This window comes from Pleurodeles waltl, chromosome 8 (genome assembly GCF_031143425.1).
Source record: "Pleurodeles waltl isolate 20211129_DDA chromosome 8, aPleWal1.hap1.20221129, whole genome shotgun sequence".
NCBI lineage: Eukaryota > Metazoa > Chordata > Amphibia > Caudata > Salamandridae > Pleurodeles > Pleurodeles waltl.
Window position 1 is genome coordinate 1,160,636,923 of NC_090447.1, and position 20,292 is coordinate 1,160,657,214.

A 20,292-nucleotide genomic window follows, 5' to 3' on the forward strand; every position below is an offset into this window, starting at 1 on the left:
ATGGGTGGTCATTTTAAAGCCTGCTCTGAGTAGGCGTTAAAAATGGCACCAAAAATGGTGCAGTGAAATCTTGTAGATTTCACTGCACCATTTCCGTGGGCCTTCCAATGCCGGGATGCCCCCTTGCATACATTATGCCTGATGAAGGAATTGTGGCGTAAGGGGGTGCAAAGTGGCGCAATGAAGCATTGCACCACTTTGTAAGTACGCCGTGGCAAAAATGCCTTCTTAACGCCACATTAGCGTAAAGAAATGACGGTAATGTGACGCAAGGAGGTGCTAGGGGCTTGTAAGAATGCCCCTTAATTTCTCAAAACCTACTAAACGGATTTGCACCAAATCCCAAAGAGCATAATGTGCTGACCAAGATCTAGCTTCTTGCCAAGTTTAGTGTAATTATGTTCAGCAGTTTTTGCTGCTCAAATGTCTAAAGCTATGGAAAATGCATGGGGATTTTGCGTTTTGGGACCATCCCTATTTTTGCGTCCCTTGCTTTACTGATCACCACAAAACTTTCATGCACAACTAGTCAAAAAGTTGCTCCTTTTTGGAAAGCTTTGTGAAGATTTGGCGAACGGCGCCAAAGTCATTAGCAACACAAAATATGCTTTTCTTATGGAACAGCTGACCTAACTATAACTACCTAGTGACAACCGCCACTTAGTAATAAACATAATCACATATATATATATATATATATATATATATATATATATATATATATGTGAATTTGCATGTTTATATAAGTACATATTTATATATAATATTAAATGTTAGTGGAATTTATTTAATTTAGATAATATTAAATGTATATATTAAAATATTTAAAATATACTACTTTAAACTATTTATAATAAAGAAAAATCTATATTATGGCATATTATTTGACGATATAAGTGTCAAGAACATTTGTTTTACGAAATTTTGCCACTTACCATTATGAGTATAGGAGAACAATACTGTGGTAAACGATATTGTTGTCAATAATTTTGTTACCATAATATTGAGTCAGTGTTTCAGTCAATCTCTGTGGAATGATGTTTTCTCTTTTTGTCTAAGGTCAGTGGGGATGTCAGTACACAAGTCCACAGAGAATGCTGTACTTCTCCCCAGTCAAGTCCTTATTTTGTCCAGCGTTATTTGGTGACTAGTCTGGTCTGGCAAATTGTCCAAGCTGTATATGACTTACCTGCAGCCAAATGTAATTGTAAGTTTCCAGAAAGCATACAGAGCAGTCTTCGCCAACGCTCCCTACTGCCCTAAACTAAGTACTGTTGTAATGCTACCTAGTCATAAGCTCTCTGACGTCCGTAATAATTTTTTCATGTTACTCCAACTGTAATTGACCGAAATATTACTTGTGAGATAAGCAGATAATAAGTAAGCAATAAAAGATGTCTGGTTTTACAAGTATGGCTCACCTTCATTTTTGGCTGTCTTTGTTAGTGGTGGATTGAGTGGGGCAAGAAATTTCGGAGGAAGAGGTCTGCGTAGTAATATTGATGGCTTAAGTATATCATGCCTGGCTGAAAATTGAATTTCCATGCCTCCTAGAAAACAATGATTGAAAAAGTATTACCATTTATGTTATGCATTTGTCACAACATCAATTAATCATATCCTTTCAGCGCTAAGCATAACAATATTTATATTTCAGAACAATTGTCTAATGCATATATCAGTGCCATTTTGAGGAATGGCCATGAAAAGGCCATCATTTCAACAATATAGCAAATCGTTCTATATTTAACAATGGGAAGGTACTCTGCTAATGTAGAAGGGCCAGTTAGTTTAGCATGTTTTGCCATTATGGGCACAACACTTCTGTAGAATGCATGAAATTGAAAATCTAGATATATCATTTACATGTATAATAGCGTCAAGGGAATCATAGCCTAGAAGGTGTATCTAGTTTCATATGTTCTAACTCATACAAAAATGTTAAATCAGAGATATCTTCGTGCTTATTACCAGTTGTAGCAAACTGAATTGTTAAGCTGTGGCAGCTAGAGGTCACGTTGTTGATTGAAGAGGTAGTAGAACCCCCAACGTAGTCAAAAAAGTACTTCCTAATAGGCGACTTCTGTAACAAATCTAAGGCTTACCATATATAGCTTAGCACTAGCAGCAAGTCAACCTTGGAAAATGTTACAAATATTGCCCCTCGGAAAACATTGTGGTTTCTTCTGCAGCAGTTCCAACTAAGTACATATGGCCTTTTTTACTGCCCATAAATAGAGATGTTTCACACTGGCTGACTGAAGAAATGTCACGTTACAGGCCTTTTTCAAGCCAATCACAGCTTCCTTGAGTCTTCAACATTCTACACTTTCCAGCTCCAGAAGAGAGGTTCCAACAGGCAAAAAGGTTTCCTACGACAGAACTGTGATGCCTTTGTATTTGGTGATCAGCAAGATGCTATCTTTCTTAGCCATTAGAGAGACTGCCTATACCCAAAGAATAAATGTAAAGCTGGCAGGCTCTGGGAAAGATTTCTCTTTTTCTATTTGAAGCACCCTGCTGTCTGAGAGTGTCTATACAGCAGGCTTTAAAAGGGAAACTCATTCTTTGCATAGTACAAAGTTTAAGCAAATCATACTGAAGTTATCACTGTTTCTGCAGCTAATATTTATAACAGCGTGACTAAGCTCCTGTTTCATGAAGGTGCTTTAATGCAAACGTTATACTAAAGTTTATTGTAAACCAGTCAACCTGAATTGTAGTATATTTCTTCCTAGCCAGGCCCGACCCTGCTTAGCGCTTCCAAGACCATGCGCATTTAGGGCAGGGCCATAGGCAGCGAAAGCTGCAGTTTCAGGCCTCTTATGCACCGGCCTGCACCTGCATTAATGTCAGGGCCGTCGGTCCCGAAAGCTGCCATTTCAGGCCTCTTGTGCACCAGTGTGCCCAGAAGAAAAAAAAATGAGGACATACTTGGGTCCTCCCAGTAGGTCCTTGTTCCCAATAGCCTAGCTCTCTGCCTCCCCCTGCCCCTTGCTCCTGGGCTGCTGACGAAGGGAGGCCCGGATCCAGATCTGGCGCCAGCAGCAGCTCCATGCCGCCGACATCAGGCCAAGAGTGCACACTGCAGCCCAGTTATGGGCCATGCAGCGCAAGCACAGACTGTAAGCTGTTGCGCTGTGTGGCCCATAACTGGGCTGCAGCGCGCACACAGTGAGCTCCCCTCAGCTGACAGGGCTAGCGGAGTTTTTGGTCGAACTCCACCCTCCAAGCAGAGCCCGGAGTGCCAAAAACTCTGTCGCCAGCGGAGCAGAGCTCACAGCCCACCCTTACTTATCATCGAGTTACCCAAAATCTGCCAATTTCTCGCGCCCTCCTGCCTTCAAAGGTTCGAAGAAACCCACTGCTCTGCATTCCATCTGCCCCACTCAAGGATTTTTTTATTTTTATTTTAAAAAAAATATTTTATTGGTTTTAGATTTCAGATACACGTTACAAGCTGTACAATTGTTATCCACAGGATCCCATTTATCTGCTTAATAAGAAAACATGTGACATCCCCAAGCCCCACACATTAAACACGTCTCGGAACACTATTTAACCTTCAGTGACATTACTTGCTGCATTAGCTGAAAACTTTAGCGTATGACAAATAGCTGATGGGGGGGGGGGGTCGCGCGTGTGTGACCAGTGTGTGCCCTTTGCTGCTGGATCTGTACCGCTTGTCGCCTGGTGGTGGCTTGGGGGGGGCCCTGCAAATACTGATAATAACGGAGCTTGAATGTTTGCCCTGTGTGTTATAGATATTCTTGTGCCGGTGAGCTAGCGGACTGTTAGCGTGATAGGGAAGGGGTGAACGAACCCATTCGGTGTTGGTGTGCCGTGCGTTGAATTGTGCTTTTGTGGGGGGTGCGCGGGGGAATTTGTGCTGCTTTTTCAATCTGTGCATTCCCCGGTTCATGGGGGCTTATCATCATTTTTGGCCTTGAGTTTAGTTACCAATGTTTCCCAAGAGACACACCCTGTGTGCTGTTGTTCCTCCCGCACCAGCTTCTTTAGTACCTGGTATTCCGTGCGGGCCCAGCGTAATGTTAGGGTGCACCAAGATTTCCGATCGGGTGCTATGGGCGCCTTCCAATGCATAGCTATCAATCTTTTGTACATCAAGCAGGCTAGGTCTACGAATTTGTGCAAGTGTCTTTGTTTTTTAGATCTTGACCTCAGCCCCAGTAGGCAGGATTTGGGTTCTGCTGCCAGTACCAGCCCCGTTAGTTCGGAGATCTCCTGGACCACCTCCATCCATGCTTTTTGTATGTTGGGGCACTCCCAGACCATGTGATAGAAGTGTGCTAACAGCGCTTTACATCTAGGGCATGTCGGTTCAGAGTCAGGGAACATTCACTTTATCCTAACAGGGGACAAGTATGTTTGATGTGTGTAGTTGAACTGGGTGTATCTGAATCTGGGGTTCCTTGACACTCTTTGGGCATGGTGCAGAGCGTTCGGCCACTCGGCTTGTGTGATCGGGCCAGGGAGAACAGAGTTCCATCTCTCCCTGGCTCTCTCCGCATGTGGCTCGGGGGGTTTATGAAGGATTTTGTATAGACTTGATATTACTTTTATTTGGGCATCATATTGTAGAATATGATGGATTACAGGGGAGGATTCTGGTTCTGTGGTACCTGCCCCCCACGTTTTTTTAATTGCGTGGCATATGGCGTGGTATGTGAGGAATTGGCCGAGACTTATCTTGGTGAGAGCCTGTAGGGCCTCAAACGACATTAGCTTGCCATCTTCAAAGCAGTCGCCCACTGTCTGCACACCCGCCTCTGTCCACACTGTCGACGCTTGCGTACTCGCCCCGGTCCACTCCGGGAGGTGATCCAATGGGATGTATGGGGAGTAGGGGAGCTTGAAACCCCCACTTTGCACATATTTAACCCAGCAGGCGTGCGCCACTGCCAGCAATGGGTTAGCAGTGTTTGCCTTGGAATGTTTGGATGCCAGCCACTTTAACAGGGGGGTTTCTTTTAACCAGGTCTTCAGCCGCATGGATTCCGCCAGCGCAGGTCTGTGGATCCAGTTCTGAACCCACTGCAGCTGTGAGGCTGTGTAGTAGCGTTCAAAGTTAGGGGCCCCCAGGCCACCCACGTCCACCGGTCGCTGCAGCGTGGTTAGAGCCACCTGGGCTCTGCCCCCGCCCCAGATGAGTTGCAGCAGCGCTGTATTCAAATTACCGAAGAAGCTTTTGGGGATAATGATCAGTAGGGCCGCGAAGTAGCATAGCAGCCTGGGCAGAATCAGCATGTTCGTGATCGCTATCTTCCCTGGCGGGGAGAGCGGTAGCTTGTTCCAAAACTGCAACAAACATTTTATGGAGGCCAACGCTTTACCCAGGTTCCCGTCTCTGAGATCTTCTGTGTTATGGTATATGTTTATCCCGAGGTACTTAAACGTTTCAAAGCACCATTTCAGGCGCCCCAACAGGGGGGCCCCTTGCCTTTCGGGTGGCCACTTTACTAGCGGGAACGCACATGACTTTTCCCAGTTCACCACCAGGCCCGACAGGGCTCCGAACTCAGCAAGTAGAGATATTACTGAGGGGACAACCTTGTAGCCTTTCCGGATATATATTAATGCATCATCTGCATAAAGCGAGATTGTGTGGTGGACCCCGTCCCTGACTATTCCCCAGCTGCGTTCCATGGAGTGTACTCTTGCCGCTAACGGTTCCATTGCTATTGCAAACAATAGCGGGGATAGTGGGCAGCCCTGTCTCGTGCCCCTAGTAATCGAAAATCTGTTGGAGATCACCCCGCCCGTCTTCACCCTGGCTTGTGGGCTAGAGTACAGTGTCCGGACCCAGCGTATGTAATTGGGGCCTATTCCCATGCGGCTCATTGTGGACAGCAGAAAGTCCCACTCCAGCGTGTCGAACGCCTTTTCAATGTCCATTGAGAGCACCATTTCTTCGTATGCATCTGGGGGGGTGTCTCCCATTATGCTCAATAATCTACGAATATTTAAGAAGGTGTTGTGCCTTGGTATAAAGCCGTTTTGGTCGTCATGTATTATGGTATGCATGATAGGGGCTAGTCTATTCGCCAAAGTTTTACCTAGTATTTTGCAGTCTAAGTTTAGGAGCGATAGTGTTCTATAGGATTTAACGTCTGTGGGATCGCGGCCCTGTTTGGGGAGCACCACTATCATGGCTTCTCTCTGTGATGTGGGCAGGTATTCATTAGCCCACGCTTCTTCGAACACCTTCAGCAGGTGGGGTTTTAGGCAAGACGAGTAGGCAGTGTAGCACTCCAATGGGAGGCCGTCTGTGCCAGGCCCTTTATTCCTGGGCATCTGCGCTAGGGCTAATTCTATTTCTCCCATTGTCAGGGGGGCTTCTATTGTTTCCCTGTCAGTTTGTGCGAGCTGTGGTAGGAGAGATCCCGCAAGAAAGGACTCGAGTTGCGGGGGGTGCATGAGGTGCGTTTAGTATATAAGTTTGAGTAGTATTCTCTAAACGTTCAGTTTATCTCAGCTTGTGTGGTAGCCATGCCATGTGCGTCGGTTCGAATGGCCCCGATTGGGGACTGCTGTCTATCCTCGCGTAGCAACCATGCCAGCATTCTGCTCGATCTGCCCCTTCTGTTTGCAGACGCATTAGATGGTAGTTATAATCGTGACAGCGGAGTTTGCTGTCAACATCGTTATATTTTGAGCGCCTTTTTTTAGGACTGTGTGGGGAATTTCTACTCGCGCTACTGCTGCCTCTGACGCTCTAAGCTCCTTTTCTAATTTGCCAATTTCCGTCTGTAAAGTGCGTCTTACTCCCCACGTGGAGGATATGCATGGTCCGCGGATCACTACCTGTGTGCATCCCACTCTATAGCTCGTGATGTTGCGGTCATGGCATTTGCTTCCCAGTACTGACTTAGTGTGGATTTCAGTGTTTCGGTGAATGCTTGGTCTTGTAAAGCTTCCACTTGCAGTCGCCATGTGAGGATCGCCTGTCGTGTCCTGCCCCAGTTCAGTGTTACTCTCAGTGGTGCATGATCCAACAGTGTCTTCGCTAGGTATTCTGCCTCACCGACCAGTGCTCCTATGTCCTGGATGCCCCATATTATATCTATTCTAGTGTGGGTTTTGTGTGGGACTGAGTAGAATGAGTATGCCCTCTGCTGCGGATGCCCTATGCGCCATAAGTCGTGTAGTCTCATAGTGCCTGCCCGTTCCTGCAGTGGGCCTGGGGTTTTCCTATTTACCATCGAGCTCGCTTGGGCGTGGGATCTGTCTAGTGTCGCAATTGGAGTGCTACTGAAGTCTCCGCCCCAGAGGGCCGGAGCCATTGGATTTGTCAGTAGTGTCGGCGTGAGAGAGCCCAGGAATCCTGCAATCCCGCTATTTGGAGCGTATATTCTGACTACAGCTAACTGTCTGCCATCCAGCCAGCCTTCCACTACCACGTATCTACCTCCTTGGTCTATCTTGTGAGCCGATAGGAGGAATGGGACCCCGGCTGCAATCCAGATCAGCACCCCCCTCGCGAAAGCCGAATATGTAGTGCCAATGAGCTCACATCTTTCCGCAGACTGAGTCTGCTAATACCGTTGGGCGCCCCCAGGTAGTGAGTGTGCTCCGCGCTCCGTCCCCGCCCCCCCCGTACCGCTCCCCGAGACACCCCGCAACAACTAGTTATACATTTGTACCAAAGATACTCATTGCTGGTGGTGCCTTTGCCTCGGTCCCCGCCGTCGCCCCGAAGTCCCCAGTGGCTCCATAAATCAGCCAATGTTAGTGCCACCAGTCCGTAGGAGCAGTTGAGTGCGATTAAAGTTCGTCTGCGGATCTTGGGGTGATCCTCGGCCCACCTAGCTCGCCTGTTATTGTGGATACGGAGCTAGCCGTGTCAGAGTCCGTGCCCATCTCAGGGGGCTTCCTAACCGACGCAAAGTTGCTCTGCATGAGCAGGGGAATCTCTTTCAGTACTCTTGCTCTTTCTTCTGCTACTTGTTGGTCGTTAGGTTGGCCCCTGGCGCGCCTCCTGGTCCGCTTTCTTGAGGCAGTGGTTTGCCATTCCTCGTCTCCTTCTGCGTCTTCCCGTGGGCGGGCGAGGCCCTTGGCATGCAGCCAGGTCCAAGCGTCCTCAGGAGTGGTGAATATGTGGGTGCGGTCCTCCGATACCACCCTTAGTTTCGCAGGGAATAGCAAGGCGTACTTTATGTTGTGTTCACGCAGGCGTTGTTTCATTTTGACATAGGAGTTCCATTGATTCTGCACCTCCTGTGTGAAGTCTGGGTAGGCATTGATGGTCGAGTCCTCGTATTTATATGGGCCTTTGTTGCGGAACTGTTGTAGTATTGCGTCTCAATCCCTGTAGTTAAGAAATCTGGCGATCAGAGGTCTAGGTGATTGGCCTGGGGCCGGGGGTCTGCCCGGGACTCTGTACGCCCGCTCCACGGAGAAGAACTTGGATGGGGCTCCTTTTAACACCTCTTTGATGAGCCATTGTTCCAGAGAGATTTCCGAGTCTGGTTGCCGCATAGTTTCCGGAAACCCTAGAAAGCGCACGTTGTTGCGACAAGCCCTGCTCTCCATCTCTTCCGATCTCCTCCAGAGCACTTTCAGCTCTGCATCTATGCGCTGGATCTGTTTTTGATTGTCTTGAGCCGTGGGGGTTAGATCGGATAGCCCTTCTTCGGCCGTTTTCACTCTTTCCGCTAGGCTGCGGTGGTCCACTCGTAAGAGATTCAAGTCTTGTGAGACTGCATCTATCCTGTTTTCCAATGAGGATTTAGTGTCCATAATCGCCTCTAACACTTTCTCAAACTGTGCAGAATGCGACATGAGGGTGTTTTCCAATGACTGTAGGGACAGGTTCTTGGATGATTTGGCCCTGCCAGCCATTATGGCTGATTAGGAATTACCTTGTGGGATGTTGTTGCGTACGGCTTAGCGCAGTCTATTCAGTGGACCAACCTTTTGATTGCTGTTCTCAGTATGACGTGCCCTTTTACACTCCAGGTATGACGTTAGTTAGTAGAGCTAAGGAGGAGCTTATTCTTAGCTTTTGAGTGCCCAGCTCGTGCATCTATGTACTCGCGGGACGGCGCGGGGGACGACAGTGCGCCCGTTGTTCTCGCCGCTGGGTCGCCGCGAAGCAGAGTGTTGCACCCCTTGTGAGGATAAGTCCCGTGCATGTTGTATTAGGATACAAGTTTCCCCAGAAGCAGCGATAAGGCCAGGCAGCAGCAGCGCCCCCTGGGGGGAGGGGAGGGTGCGATGGCTTCGATGAGCGGAGTAGGGCGAGTTACCGGAGGGGAGCAGGTGTTTGGCCCCTGGGTGGGCTCCGCATTCCCTTGTGCAATCCCTGACAGAGATCCGTGGGAGCGAGAGGAAGTCTGTTCACACTTTTTCGCGGATGTGCCATGGGGCCCAGGCAAGTGTCCCCCGTCCCCAGTGTGGGCCCTCCTCTGGAGCGAATCGGCCTTTCGGGGCAGGGGCAGTGGTGCCCTTGCATAGATCACCGGGAGTGGGGCACCTCCCGAGTTCAGGTGGCATGCAGCGCCAATTTAGGAGGAGTAGGAGCGTGGAGAAGGGGGGGGGAGTTAATGGTGGCTCCCCCCCACTTGAGCCGTGTCTCCCCCAGCAGGTCTCCCCCTCACCTCAACGTCTCTCGGTGGTTGCTGCAGCCCTTTTCCTGGGCCCCCCTCGGGCCGAAATCCATGGCACGAACCGCCTGCTCTCGGGCGAGCCCGCCCATCCGATGGAGTGGTCGTTCCTCTTCTGCCCCCGCTCGGGGCGACCCAGCGCCACTGGCCCTGCCCGGGCTCTTGGCGTCGTCTCCCGCAGGCACCTCTCACGCCGCGGGAGCGCCAATCGCAGCTCCCAGGTCCTAGTGCCCTCGCGGCGGGCGCCGGCCGATGATCGAGGGCGGAGGCCCACGCCCCCAGCCCCCGGTGCGCCCGGTTGTTCAAAAAAGAAAAAACACAAAAGTTCAGGCAGGCGCGGGCGCCGCCGAGAAGAGGCGCGCCCGGGTCTGCCGGCACGGCACCCCCTCCCAGCAGCCCCGGCCGGATAAGGGCCCGCGCCCCGCAGCTCCAGAGCCTGCGGGCAGGTTCCGGCGGCGTGGCCACAGTCCGGCCAGCGCGAAGCCCCCACAGGACGCTCCGATGCGCCCCGGGCGGTCCGCCCTTCCCGATCTGTGCATGGGGTTCTGGGGGGCGCCCTACAGGATGTTTTCTGGCGTGCCCTGGACGGAGCACTAGTTCAGGCGTCCATCCCGGCCACCATTTTGGCTCCTCCCTGCCCCACTCAAGGATAAGAAAGTTTTCTTTGTGGCTGTGAGATTTCTTGTACATAAAGGGATCAATAGTTATAATCCCTTTTAACAAGGAGAAAGGGCCGGAGTGTGGGGAAGGCCTGCCTGCAGCCCAAATCTTCAGTCTTTTGAAGCCACAAGCAGGCCTCTGGATTATGTGAGATAAGGTATGAACTGGCAGAATTACGTGCACGCCAGAGAGGAGGGTCTGTCAAATAAATTTGATTAGACCTTTTAAAATAATCGTCCTGAAGTACAGGCAAGCAATTGACACTTATAAAACACATGCAAGGATTGTAGATAACAAAACTTCAATGGATTCATAGATTTAATGTTATAGTTATTCACTATGCCTATGTGCTGCAGATTTGAAGTTTGAACCATTTTACTAACAAACATCAGAACAATAGCATTGTGCCAAAATGCTGCACTTTAAAACCCAGTTTATGCAGCCTATGTACAGACATGGACTTTTAAGCAGGTTATCTTCTTATATGTAAGTGAGAAAATCACGTCTTTAGAACTTACAGGTATGGATTTGTTTATGCATGTATAGAGCTGGCATAGTAAAAGATCACATTTGGCAATTCAAATACTGAAAACGTTTTCATCTCTTTTAAATATTGCCTGAGACCTTTTGCACCCCTATGTCCTGCTACACATGCTACAGTTTTCTGTATGTAGGTAGAGAAAATATCTCTTTCAAACGTACACCTCAAATCTGAACTTTTGAAGCACATTTCCAGTTGACCAAAATCTAAAACATGACACTTTAAATACAAAATATATTTAACATTTTTGACAGGGCAGCTGGGGGCTGATTTGCGGGCGTATGGTGCTTCGGAGGTCAAATTACCCCTGCTAAATTTTCCATTTTTGCTTCCATGTTTTGTTAGATGTGTTTTAAGTGAAGCAATTGTGTAAGCTAACTAAATGTTATGCAGTGTCTGCATGTGTTAGGGTGCAACACTTCTGTCAGTTTTTAGACAGGCAGACTGTCCATCCCTAGTTATTACTGTCATCATATTAGTTTAAAATGATTCACTTCAAGACTTTATATGAGTAATTCTGATGCATCATGAATTTCCCTTTTGTGAGCTTCACTTATTAAAGCCAGACATACACTTTTGAGGCATGTCAGTGGATGTGAATGGTCCTCTCATGGTGCCCTTCATTTTCACATTGTCACACAGAGGTATTCCCCCTTTGGGATCCATCACCTCATAGACTCCAATATTTACACATTGGTAGTAAATGTCTGACTGAGAAATATTGCTATCAAATGAAGGACAACTATGCCAGCAGACGGCAAGCTACTACATTGCATAATTTGCAAACTGGGTTTTGTGAATAGCAGGATATTTGGAGTGACGTCAACTGCATAGGTAAGTTTAGTGTATTACACAGACACACGATGATCATTGAAGTGGGACCTAGATTCCAGGAAACAACAATAGGGGAACCAAAGCAAAAGAATGTACATATTAAGTATGTCTGGAGCATTATGATACATTATTAGTGCAACATTAAAACACTGTGACAAAATGGTATCCTACGGTGGGGTGTGTTAACCGTGTGAGACCTTTACACAAACTAGTTTAAATGTTTTGCCCCTTGCTGTAATTTTATGTAATGTGGGATTAAACATCAATTGGGGGTAATCAGGATAAAAACTGGTACCACTGGCATGCAACGCAGTACTCCGGCAACTGCACTTGCCATGCCTGGCTAAGGAGTTAAAAAGACAGTGTCAGGAACTGAATGCAAGTAGAGAATCAAGTGCCCTTTTTGGATCAGACCTAGGCGATGCACAAGCGCTGTCTGCAAGACATACTGTAATCGCTTCTATGGGGTTTTAACCACACCCACTATTGCCATTTGTTCTTTGCTGTCCCATTGAGTAATGCAGGGTTTGTATTGGTGCATTAGTTCTGATTCTCCTACCTATGAGTGCTTAGTTCATGCCCAGCGGATTTCACTTACTGCTCTTTTTTGTTGTCCATCCAAACATGTCCACCATTCCTCCTGATCGGCCATCACAACACATGCACTGCCCCTGGTCAATCGCCCGTCATGCTGCACCAAGCATGTGAAAGCTAGCTGAAGGCTGCCATGGTGAGTTTGCATTGAGCTCACTTCCTCTCCCTCTAGTACTCTGCGGTGTGTAGTTCTACGGATCCACTCTTGTCTCCTCAAGGTTTTGTGTAAGGCTCCTTTCTGTTGGTGAGATCGCACCAAGACTCGTTCCATGGAATTTCCCAAAAAATGCACGCACAAGGGAAGCGTGTTTTAGATGTATAACGTTAAAATATTTTGAAGACTATATAATTTCACAAGTGATGTATAACAATGTTGTGTTTTATATTTCTACAAAATAAAGTGCTTTGTTATTATGGGCACCGATGTGGTGTCCTTCCAACCTCTAATCCTGTGGTAAAGACATTAAACCTACACAAGATGGCCACCACTGGAGTTATTGTCGCTTTCATAGATGCTAGATAAAAACCGAATCGTCTTGGCAGGGGTGTGGCTTCGCTTCCAGTCTCCATCTATCCCAGCGCCTGCAGCGGCTTCTGCCCAAGCGATCGGTTTTCCGACAGGGGTAGCAACTGGATTGGCTGGGAGCGCCCAGCCAGGGTGCTCCCTGTGCAGGCTCTCTCCAGCCCAGCAACTGTGTAGCTGGGCTGGAGAGAGCAAACTGCGCATGTATGTTTGGCCAGCCTGAGATAGCTGGTCAAACATACATACGCAGTGAGGGGGAGTGCTGGGCACCCCCATGGCCCCGCCTTTTTAAAAGAAAAGGATAATAAACAAAGTTTATTATCATTTTCTTTTAAAGGTTTTGCAGCTGCCGCTGCTGGCAGGATGGCAACGCTCCTCTGCCCTAATGGAGGAGCCATCCCTGGCCCCATAGCTTGGCACAGAGCAGTCAGGTTTCCCTTAGGGGCAATGTGTAAAGTATTTATGAAGCACTTCCAACAATAATAAAGTCAAAAAACAACACAAGTGAATATTTAGTAACATTAGTAAATAAATCAAGGGCAAAATAACAAAAATCGAATCAGCAGAACCGGATGTATGCAGTTTTGAAGATTTCAGTGAATATAATGCCAAAAAGCACAAAGTGCCTACAGTGGATATCTAGTTGTGCTAGACCTGAACACAGTCACAAGTTCAAGCCAATCGCAATGGAGCGCATGCTGGCTACAGTCTGCTGAACAAGAGTACCTTACATCTTGCTTGCTAAGTGTTCTGAGGTCCCGCTTCGGGAATATGTCACGTAGCCAATGCGTTTGCGGTCTGGTCGGGATGTGTTCCACAGCATTGGCTTTGGGGATCTGCCAGGCTGCAATGCAAAGTCCTGTGTCGATGTCAAGGACGCCATCGAAGAGGGGGCTTGTGATGCGGGTCCTGCGTTGAGGATGCATCGTGCACCAGGTGGTTTAGAAGAAGTTGGGGGCTTGCAATGTGAAGTCCTGAGTCAGCTGCGACAATGGCATCGATGAGGGGCTTGCGATGCAAGGGCCTGCGTCGTGGATGAGTTGCACAGCAGCGGTTGCAATGAGGATCCAGGCTGCAAAGGTGATGCAAAGTTCTTGCATCTGGAAAATTCACGCAGCATTGGTTCTGTTCGGACCACCCATGGGCTGGCAAAGCACCTTCAGGCCCACTCCCAAGGGTGCAGTATTGGGGTAGCATCATTTTGCATGGTAGTTCTCACAGTTGCAGAGTCCAGGTGCTGGTTACAATAGACTAACCTTGGGAGTCATTCTGGTCTTCCTGTGTACAGGTTGCAGGTTCAGTCCTTCTCACCTAGGCAAGAGGGCAGCAGTACTTCAGGGAAGCAGTCCAGCAGAGTGGGAGTCCTCTCAGCGGTACAGCGGTCCTTCTTCCTGGCAGTCTTCCACAGGTCCAGAAGTGTACTGAAGAGTTGGTGTCCGGGGATCAATATTTAGACCTGGTGCCTTCTTTGAAGTGGGGACGTTTCTAGAGAATTCCCTTTGAAGTGCTCAGGTTTCCTGCCTCCTCTGTGCTGGCTCCACACTAACTATAGTGGTATGCAGCCCCCACCCTGCACCTGATGACCCATCCAGATATCCTTAACCTCTCTCTATTTTGTGTGGCTGCCTGGGGGAATACACAAAGACCAACTACCAACTACACATATTCATGTGATCCAGAGAACGGCTGCAGGTACTAAATTGCTAAGGCAGAAAAATGCCAACTTTCTAAAAGAGGCATTTTCAAAAACTGTAATTCAAAATACGACCTTACCATAAAAGAGGATTTTTCACTACAATTCCAAAGACACCAAACATGAATTGTTGACCTGTTCCCATTTGGAACCTGTCCTTATAAAATGTAATAAGGCAACCCCAATACTATCCTATCGGAAAGATAGGCCTTGCAATAGGGAAAATGAATGTAAGAGTTGTTCTCTATGAGCACATGTAAGACTTAAAAGCACATGTGCCCTAATATTTAAATACACTGCACACTGCCATATGTGCTCTTTAGGGCCTACCCTAGGGTGACATATGAATTCAAAAGAATGGTTTAGGTCTAGGAAAAGGTTGATTGTGCCAGCTCGAAATGACAGTTTAAAACTGCACACAGTGGATGCAAGGCAAGCCTGAGACAGGTTTGCAAGGCTACTTAAGCGGGTGGCACAAACAGTTCTGCAGGCCCACTAACAGCATTTAATTTACATGCCTTGGGTACATGTAGTACCACCTTACTAGGTACTTATAAGTAAATTAAATATGCCAATTGGGGATAAGCCAAGGTTACCATTTTAAGGAGTGAGCACACACACTTTAGCACTGGTTAGCAGGGGTAGAGGGCACACCGTCATAAGGCCAACAAAAACAAGCTCAGAATAATAGGAAGAAGTAAGGCAAAACATTTGGGCTAAGACCTCCCTGAGGCTGACAAATCTAACACTACCACCTCACACACTCTCTACTTTTAATCCCAAAAAATCTACTTGGTGCCACCTAATCCTCATACAACAACCAACTGCATGTACAGATTCTGCTCTCACTTGCAGTGACCATCATAAACTCAGTGTACCCTGACAAGGAACTCCATTTGCTGAAAAAAGCTGAAGAAAGGCAGAAAAAGGCTGGCTGGGGAGGATGCACACGAACAGTGATACCGCATCAACTCGGGGAAAGGCCATGTAAGAATGCTCAAAGAGTGAGTAAGAATAGGTAGCTATTGCCTGGAAGCCAACCCTTTCGATTAGCTCAACCAGTGTGTACTTTTTACTCTGAGTGCTAATGATAAGAAATAAACTCCATTTACAGGAAATGCCATACAGCCTAGACTGGCTCCTATAAGTGAGAAAGTATCTAATGCAGTGCTCTGTAGGAGAACAGGGAATGATTTAGAGTCTTGTACACAAGAGAATACAATGGGACGAGAACAAGTAGTAAAATGGGGTATCTGTTGACTGAGACCAGGGTGGCGGGGGAGACTGAGGGGCTAGGGGCGGCAGCATGCACATTCGTTTCTTCTAAATAATACCCTCTCAATAAGACCTGCAGCCATATTTATTGATACACGACTATAATAGACACTCATACCGCTTTTGAATACCATGAAAAATTGCATTCTAGTTTTGAAGCATGCAATTGACTTAATTTACCTAGGCACTGGAATCACATATAATAAGTGGTTTATTGCATGACGAAGAGATTGATGCTAAGGCCCTCATTTCGAGAAGTAGAATTTCAACCGGAGCGATTGCTCTTAGGGAAATTCCAACAACCACAGTTCCAAGGGTCTCTATTTCTGGAATTATAGCGTCTGTAAACTTTGGATCCAATTATTCTGGACCCTGAGACACCATAACCGTTTCCAGGCTGCAGGGGCTGCGGGTAGCAGCTCAGCCCGGTCCGCATCCAACACCTGCAGTAGTACTGTAGAAGTGAATTTCGACTTAATAAATATGTGTGTTAAATTAAGATGAATGAGTCGTAAACAACGTAAATGTACTTTATTTGACATAAGACAGCCTTTAAAATTGATGTAACTAGGCCTCAAATTCACTCTCATTTGTCATACACTTCACATTTAGAAAATGGTTTGTGGTTTCTCTGTCTGTGCAGCTCGAGCTAAAATATGTCTTTCGGAGTTTTGTAAAATTATTCTTAATTTAAACGCTTTCATGACCATGCACTGCTGTCCATATATTGTACTCTTTTCCTTGTCTGTGATGCAGGAAGGAGCGTGCTCGTCTGTATTCTGGCAAGACGTCTTCCTCCGGGTAACGGATGTTGCATATATAATTTCAAAAGTGCCACTGTATTTGTTCATTGTTTTTTAAGGTAAAAGTCACTATTTATGATTCATGCAGGATGGTGTTCTTATTTTTCATGTGATGTGTATTATGGTTTACCATTGGATGTTATGAAGTAACTTGTATTCGCACCATGCTGACAGTACGATTTCTCTATTTGGAAAGATGTATCCCACACTGTATTCGAGATGTGTGATGGACTATTTTGGCTTCCCCTGGAGATTTTTCAGGACTTGTGCTTGTCTTTAAACTATGCAGACGTCATGTCTTTTTTTCTTGCTAACTCAATATATTGCTTTGTACTAGGCTGTATGTGCTCTAAGCTACATAACCAGAAACAGGCTCAGTCACTTATGCTAGTTCTCATTTATTTGCATTCTGATGGTTTCAACTAATTTTACCTTCTGTAATGATTTTAAATTTAAAAACAATCAAGGTTTGTACTTGAATATTGTACCACGTGTATTTTTCTGTGTGAATTTTCCTAATATGGTTTTCCTGAATTTCAGTGCCTAGAGCCCTCATCCTTTGGGGCTCAGGCATGGCCCCAATCCGTGTTATCAGCACTTTTAATGGTAAAAGCACCAACGGTACAAGAAAAGCAAACAATGTGCCATCCAGACAGATGTAAACTTGCCATAATCCTCCACATCCTCATTCCACATCACCAACCCTCACTGGGCTTTTTCCTGACACTTTCCACCTGCACAGAGAAGGCTAAAAATGTTTGTGGCTTTTCCCTGTTATCAGGAGGGCCGTGTGGCTAGTCCCAATTCTGGAGAAAAAAACTGTCATCTTCAGATTTTGGTGCAGGTATATCGGCTGGAGCAGGCACTGCAGCCCTCCAGTGTCCGTTCACTAAAAACTGCTGAGCTAATAATAACGGCCATAGCGGACATATTATTATCTCCTTGTCCATAGTCTTTGTCACCGTCCTTACTTTGTGAGGAGTTAGGCTTCCTAAATCAGGTTACCAAATATATATAATTAAGAAGAAGGTCAAAAATACAAATTCGAAGTACATGGTGTTCTGAGAAAAAGGTAGCAAGAGGACTGGGGCGAGGAAGACTAGGGCTCGGACTAAAAAAGATTACCCATAGGTAATCTGTGCACTGATTTTATTCTGTGTAGTTGTTAACCTCGGGTAGATATTAATACTTTTTACAACTAAGGAATGTTATGTTGAAATGTTTACTAGGCTATCTGGAGTCAACCCCAATATTTTCTTAGTTTTTTTCTTCAAACTAAGAGCATTACCTGTAGGGGGAGGGGACGGGGTCAATGTCCAACTGTGCCACTACAGCTGGGCCAGAAATGTGATAACTACTGACTGTACCTTACTGAGTTAAACACACTTCACAAACACGTTTGTACTCCAATTAAAACTACACTGGTTACTTTTTTTTTATGTTGCACGATTTTGAAAATGCCATTTATCTCCAATGCTTCAAAATACTCCACTTATCTTTCCAAACGCACATTTCGTGAAGATGGGTGAAATTTTTGAAAAAGGTCAGGAGCTTTCTAATGTTTATTAGAAAAATATGGCCTGTATTAAATAATTGCCTGCAAATAATGTGACCGCTATACTGGTAACGATATTTTTAAAGTTTCCCTACCTTAAAATTATTTACTTCTACCTGCTCTTTTTGACACAATTTTAAACATTTGATAATGATTTGACAGTTTTCTGTTTTTATCAGCCTTTCCTACATTTTGTCTTTGGTTGCTGCCTTCCCTTTAATACTCCCTTCTTTACCTCTGTCGATGTTTAATGCAACCCTATATTGATGGCTTAACTTGGACTTTATTAGCGCTGAGGAAACGCAGTTTACCTGTCAGCCAGAGCTCATGTAAACCCAGAGAGAGGGACTTCGGTTCACCCCCTTTCAGCATCATTTTAGACGAGCCCAAGGCATTTTGTGCATATTTACATTTTACAATAGTGATTGTCAAAGTAGTCAATGCATGGGCTCGCTGCTGAGTGTTATCAAAGGCCTAGTTAGTGAGCACTCCAGCACATCACATAGCTATCAATCTCCACACTACCAGTACACTATCATCATCCACACTGCAGTGGCGTCCTAGAACAGCATTATGGAACCGAGTCTGCAATGCTCTGCGCATAACTGCTTGCTACCCAGCGCTACGGAACTACCACCCCACCACTACCATTACCACCACTGTGTACGCCTAACCTCAACACTACAGTATGATTCCACACCGTACAACATTCTATAACTTCACCACTGCCCTACCATCTCTCACATCGTTGAAGTAGCACCATGACTGCACTACCACTCCATAATCTCATAACTGTATTATCACTCCTTCCAATGGACTACCAACCCTATCAATCAATCAATCAAAAAAATGTACAGAGCGCGCTACTCACCCGTGAGGTTCTCAAGGCGCTTTGGGTGGGGTGGGGTGGGGTGCAAGGAGGGTCACTGTTCGAACAACCATGTCTTGAGGTTCTTTCTGAAGAGAAGGAGGTCTTTGGTTTTACGAAGGTTGGTGGGGAGGGAGTTCCAGGTTTTGGGTGTGAGGTTGGAGAAGGACCTGCCTCCTGTGGTGGTGCGTTGGATGCGGGGGACTGTGGCTAGTGCGAGGTCGGCAGATCGGAGTTGGCGGATGGGAGTGTGGAAGTTCACTCTTTCGTTGAGGTAGGATGGGCCGGTGTTGTGGAGTGATTTGTGTGCGTGGATGAGGATCTTGAAAGTGATCCTCTTGTCTATGGGGAGCCAGTGAAGGGATTTGAGGTGTGGTGAGATGTGTTTGTGGCAGGGGAGGTACAGGATGAGGTGTGCGGCTGTGTTCTGGATTCTCTGGAGTTTGCGTTTGAGTTTGAGTGTGTTGCCGGCGTAGAGGGCATTGCCGTATTCTAGCCTGCTGTTGATGAGTGCGTGGGTGGGTGACGGTCTTCCTGGTCTCTGTGGGAATCCATTTGAAGTTTTTTTTCAGTGTGCGAAGTGTGTGGAAACAGGAGGAGGTGACTGCGTTGATTTGCTGGGTCATGGAGAGGGAGGGGTCCAGGATGATGCCGAGGTTGCGTGCGTGGTTAGCGGGGGTGGGTGCGGAGCCTAGGGTGGTGGGCCACCAGGAGTCGTCCCAAATGGTTTTGTTGTGGCCGAAGATGATGATTTTGGTTTTGTTGGAGTTGAGCTTGAGGTGATTTGTTGTCATCCAGGTGGCGGTGTCAAGGAGTGCAGTGTGGAGGTTGGTTTTGGCAGTGGTGGGGTTGCGGGTGAGGGAGATGAGTTGGGTGTCATCTGCGTAGGAGAGGATGGTGATTCCATGTGTTCGGAGGATGTTGGCGAGAGGGGTCATGTAAATGTTGAAGAGGGTGGGGCTGAGGGAGGACCCTTGGGCGACTCCGCAGATGATTTTGGTAGCAGTGGAGTGGAAGACCGGGAGGCGGACTTTTTGGGTTCGATCAGTGAGGAAGGAGGTGAGCCAGTCTAGGGCTTTGTGTCAAATTCCTGTGTTGTGGAGGCGTGTGCAGAGTGTGTGGTGGCAGACAGTGTCAAAGGCCGCGGAGAGGTCTAGGAGGATGAGTGCGACAATCTCGTCCTTGTCGACTCTGGTTCTGATGTCGTCAGTACATGCGATGAGGGCGGTTTCCGTGCTGTGGTTCTTGCGGAAGCCGGATTGGGAGGGGTCCAGTGTGTTGTTTTCCTCAAGAAAGTGGGATAGGCAGGCGTTAACTAGT

The 20,292-nt window shown here is 47.0% G+C and overlaps 1 protein-coding gene across 1 annotated transcript in view; it reads right to left on the reverse strand.

Moving 5' to 3' along the window:
• LRRC63 (leucine rich repeat containing 63) overlaps window positions 1-20,292 on the reverse strand; it is a 358,867-nt gene that overhangs the window by 307,665 nt on the left and 30,910 nt on the right. The window contains exon 2 of the mRNA XM_069205393.1: window positions 1,422-1,550. Within this exon, the coding sequence (XP_069061494.1) occupies window positions 1,422-1,545 (124 nt within the window). The 5' untranslated portion in view covers window positions 1,546-1,550. The remainder of the gene's footprint in view (window positions 1-1,421; window positions 1,551-20,292) is intronic.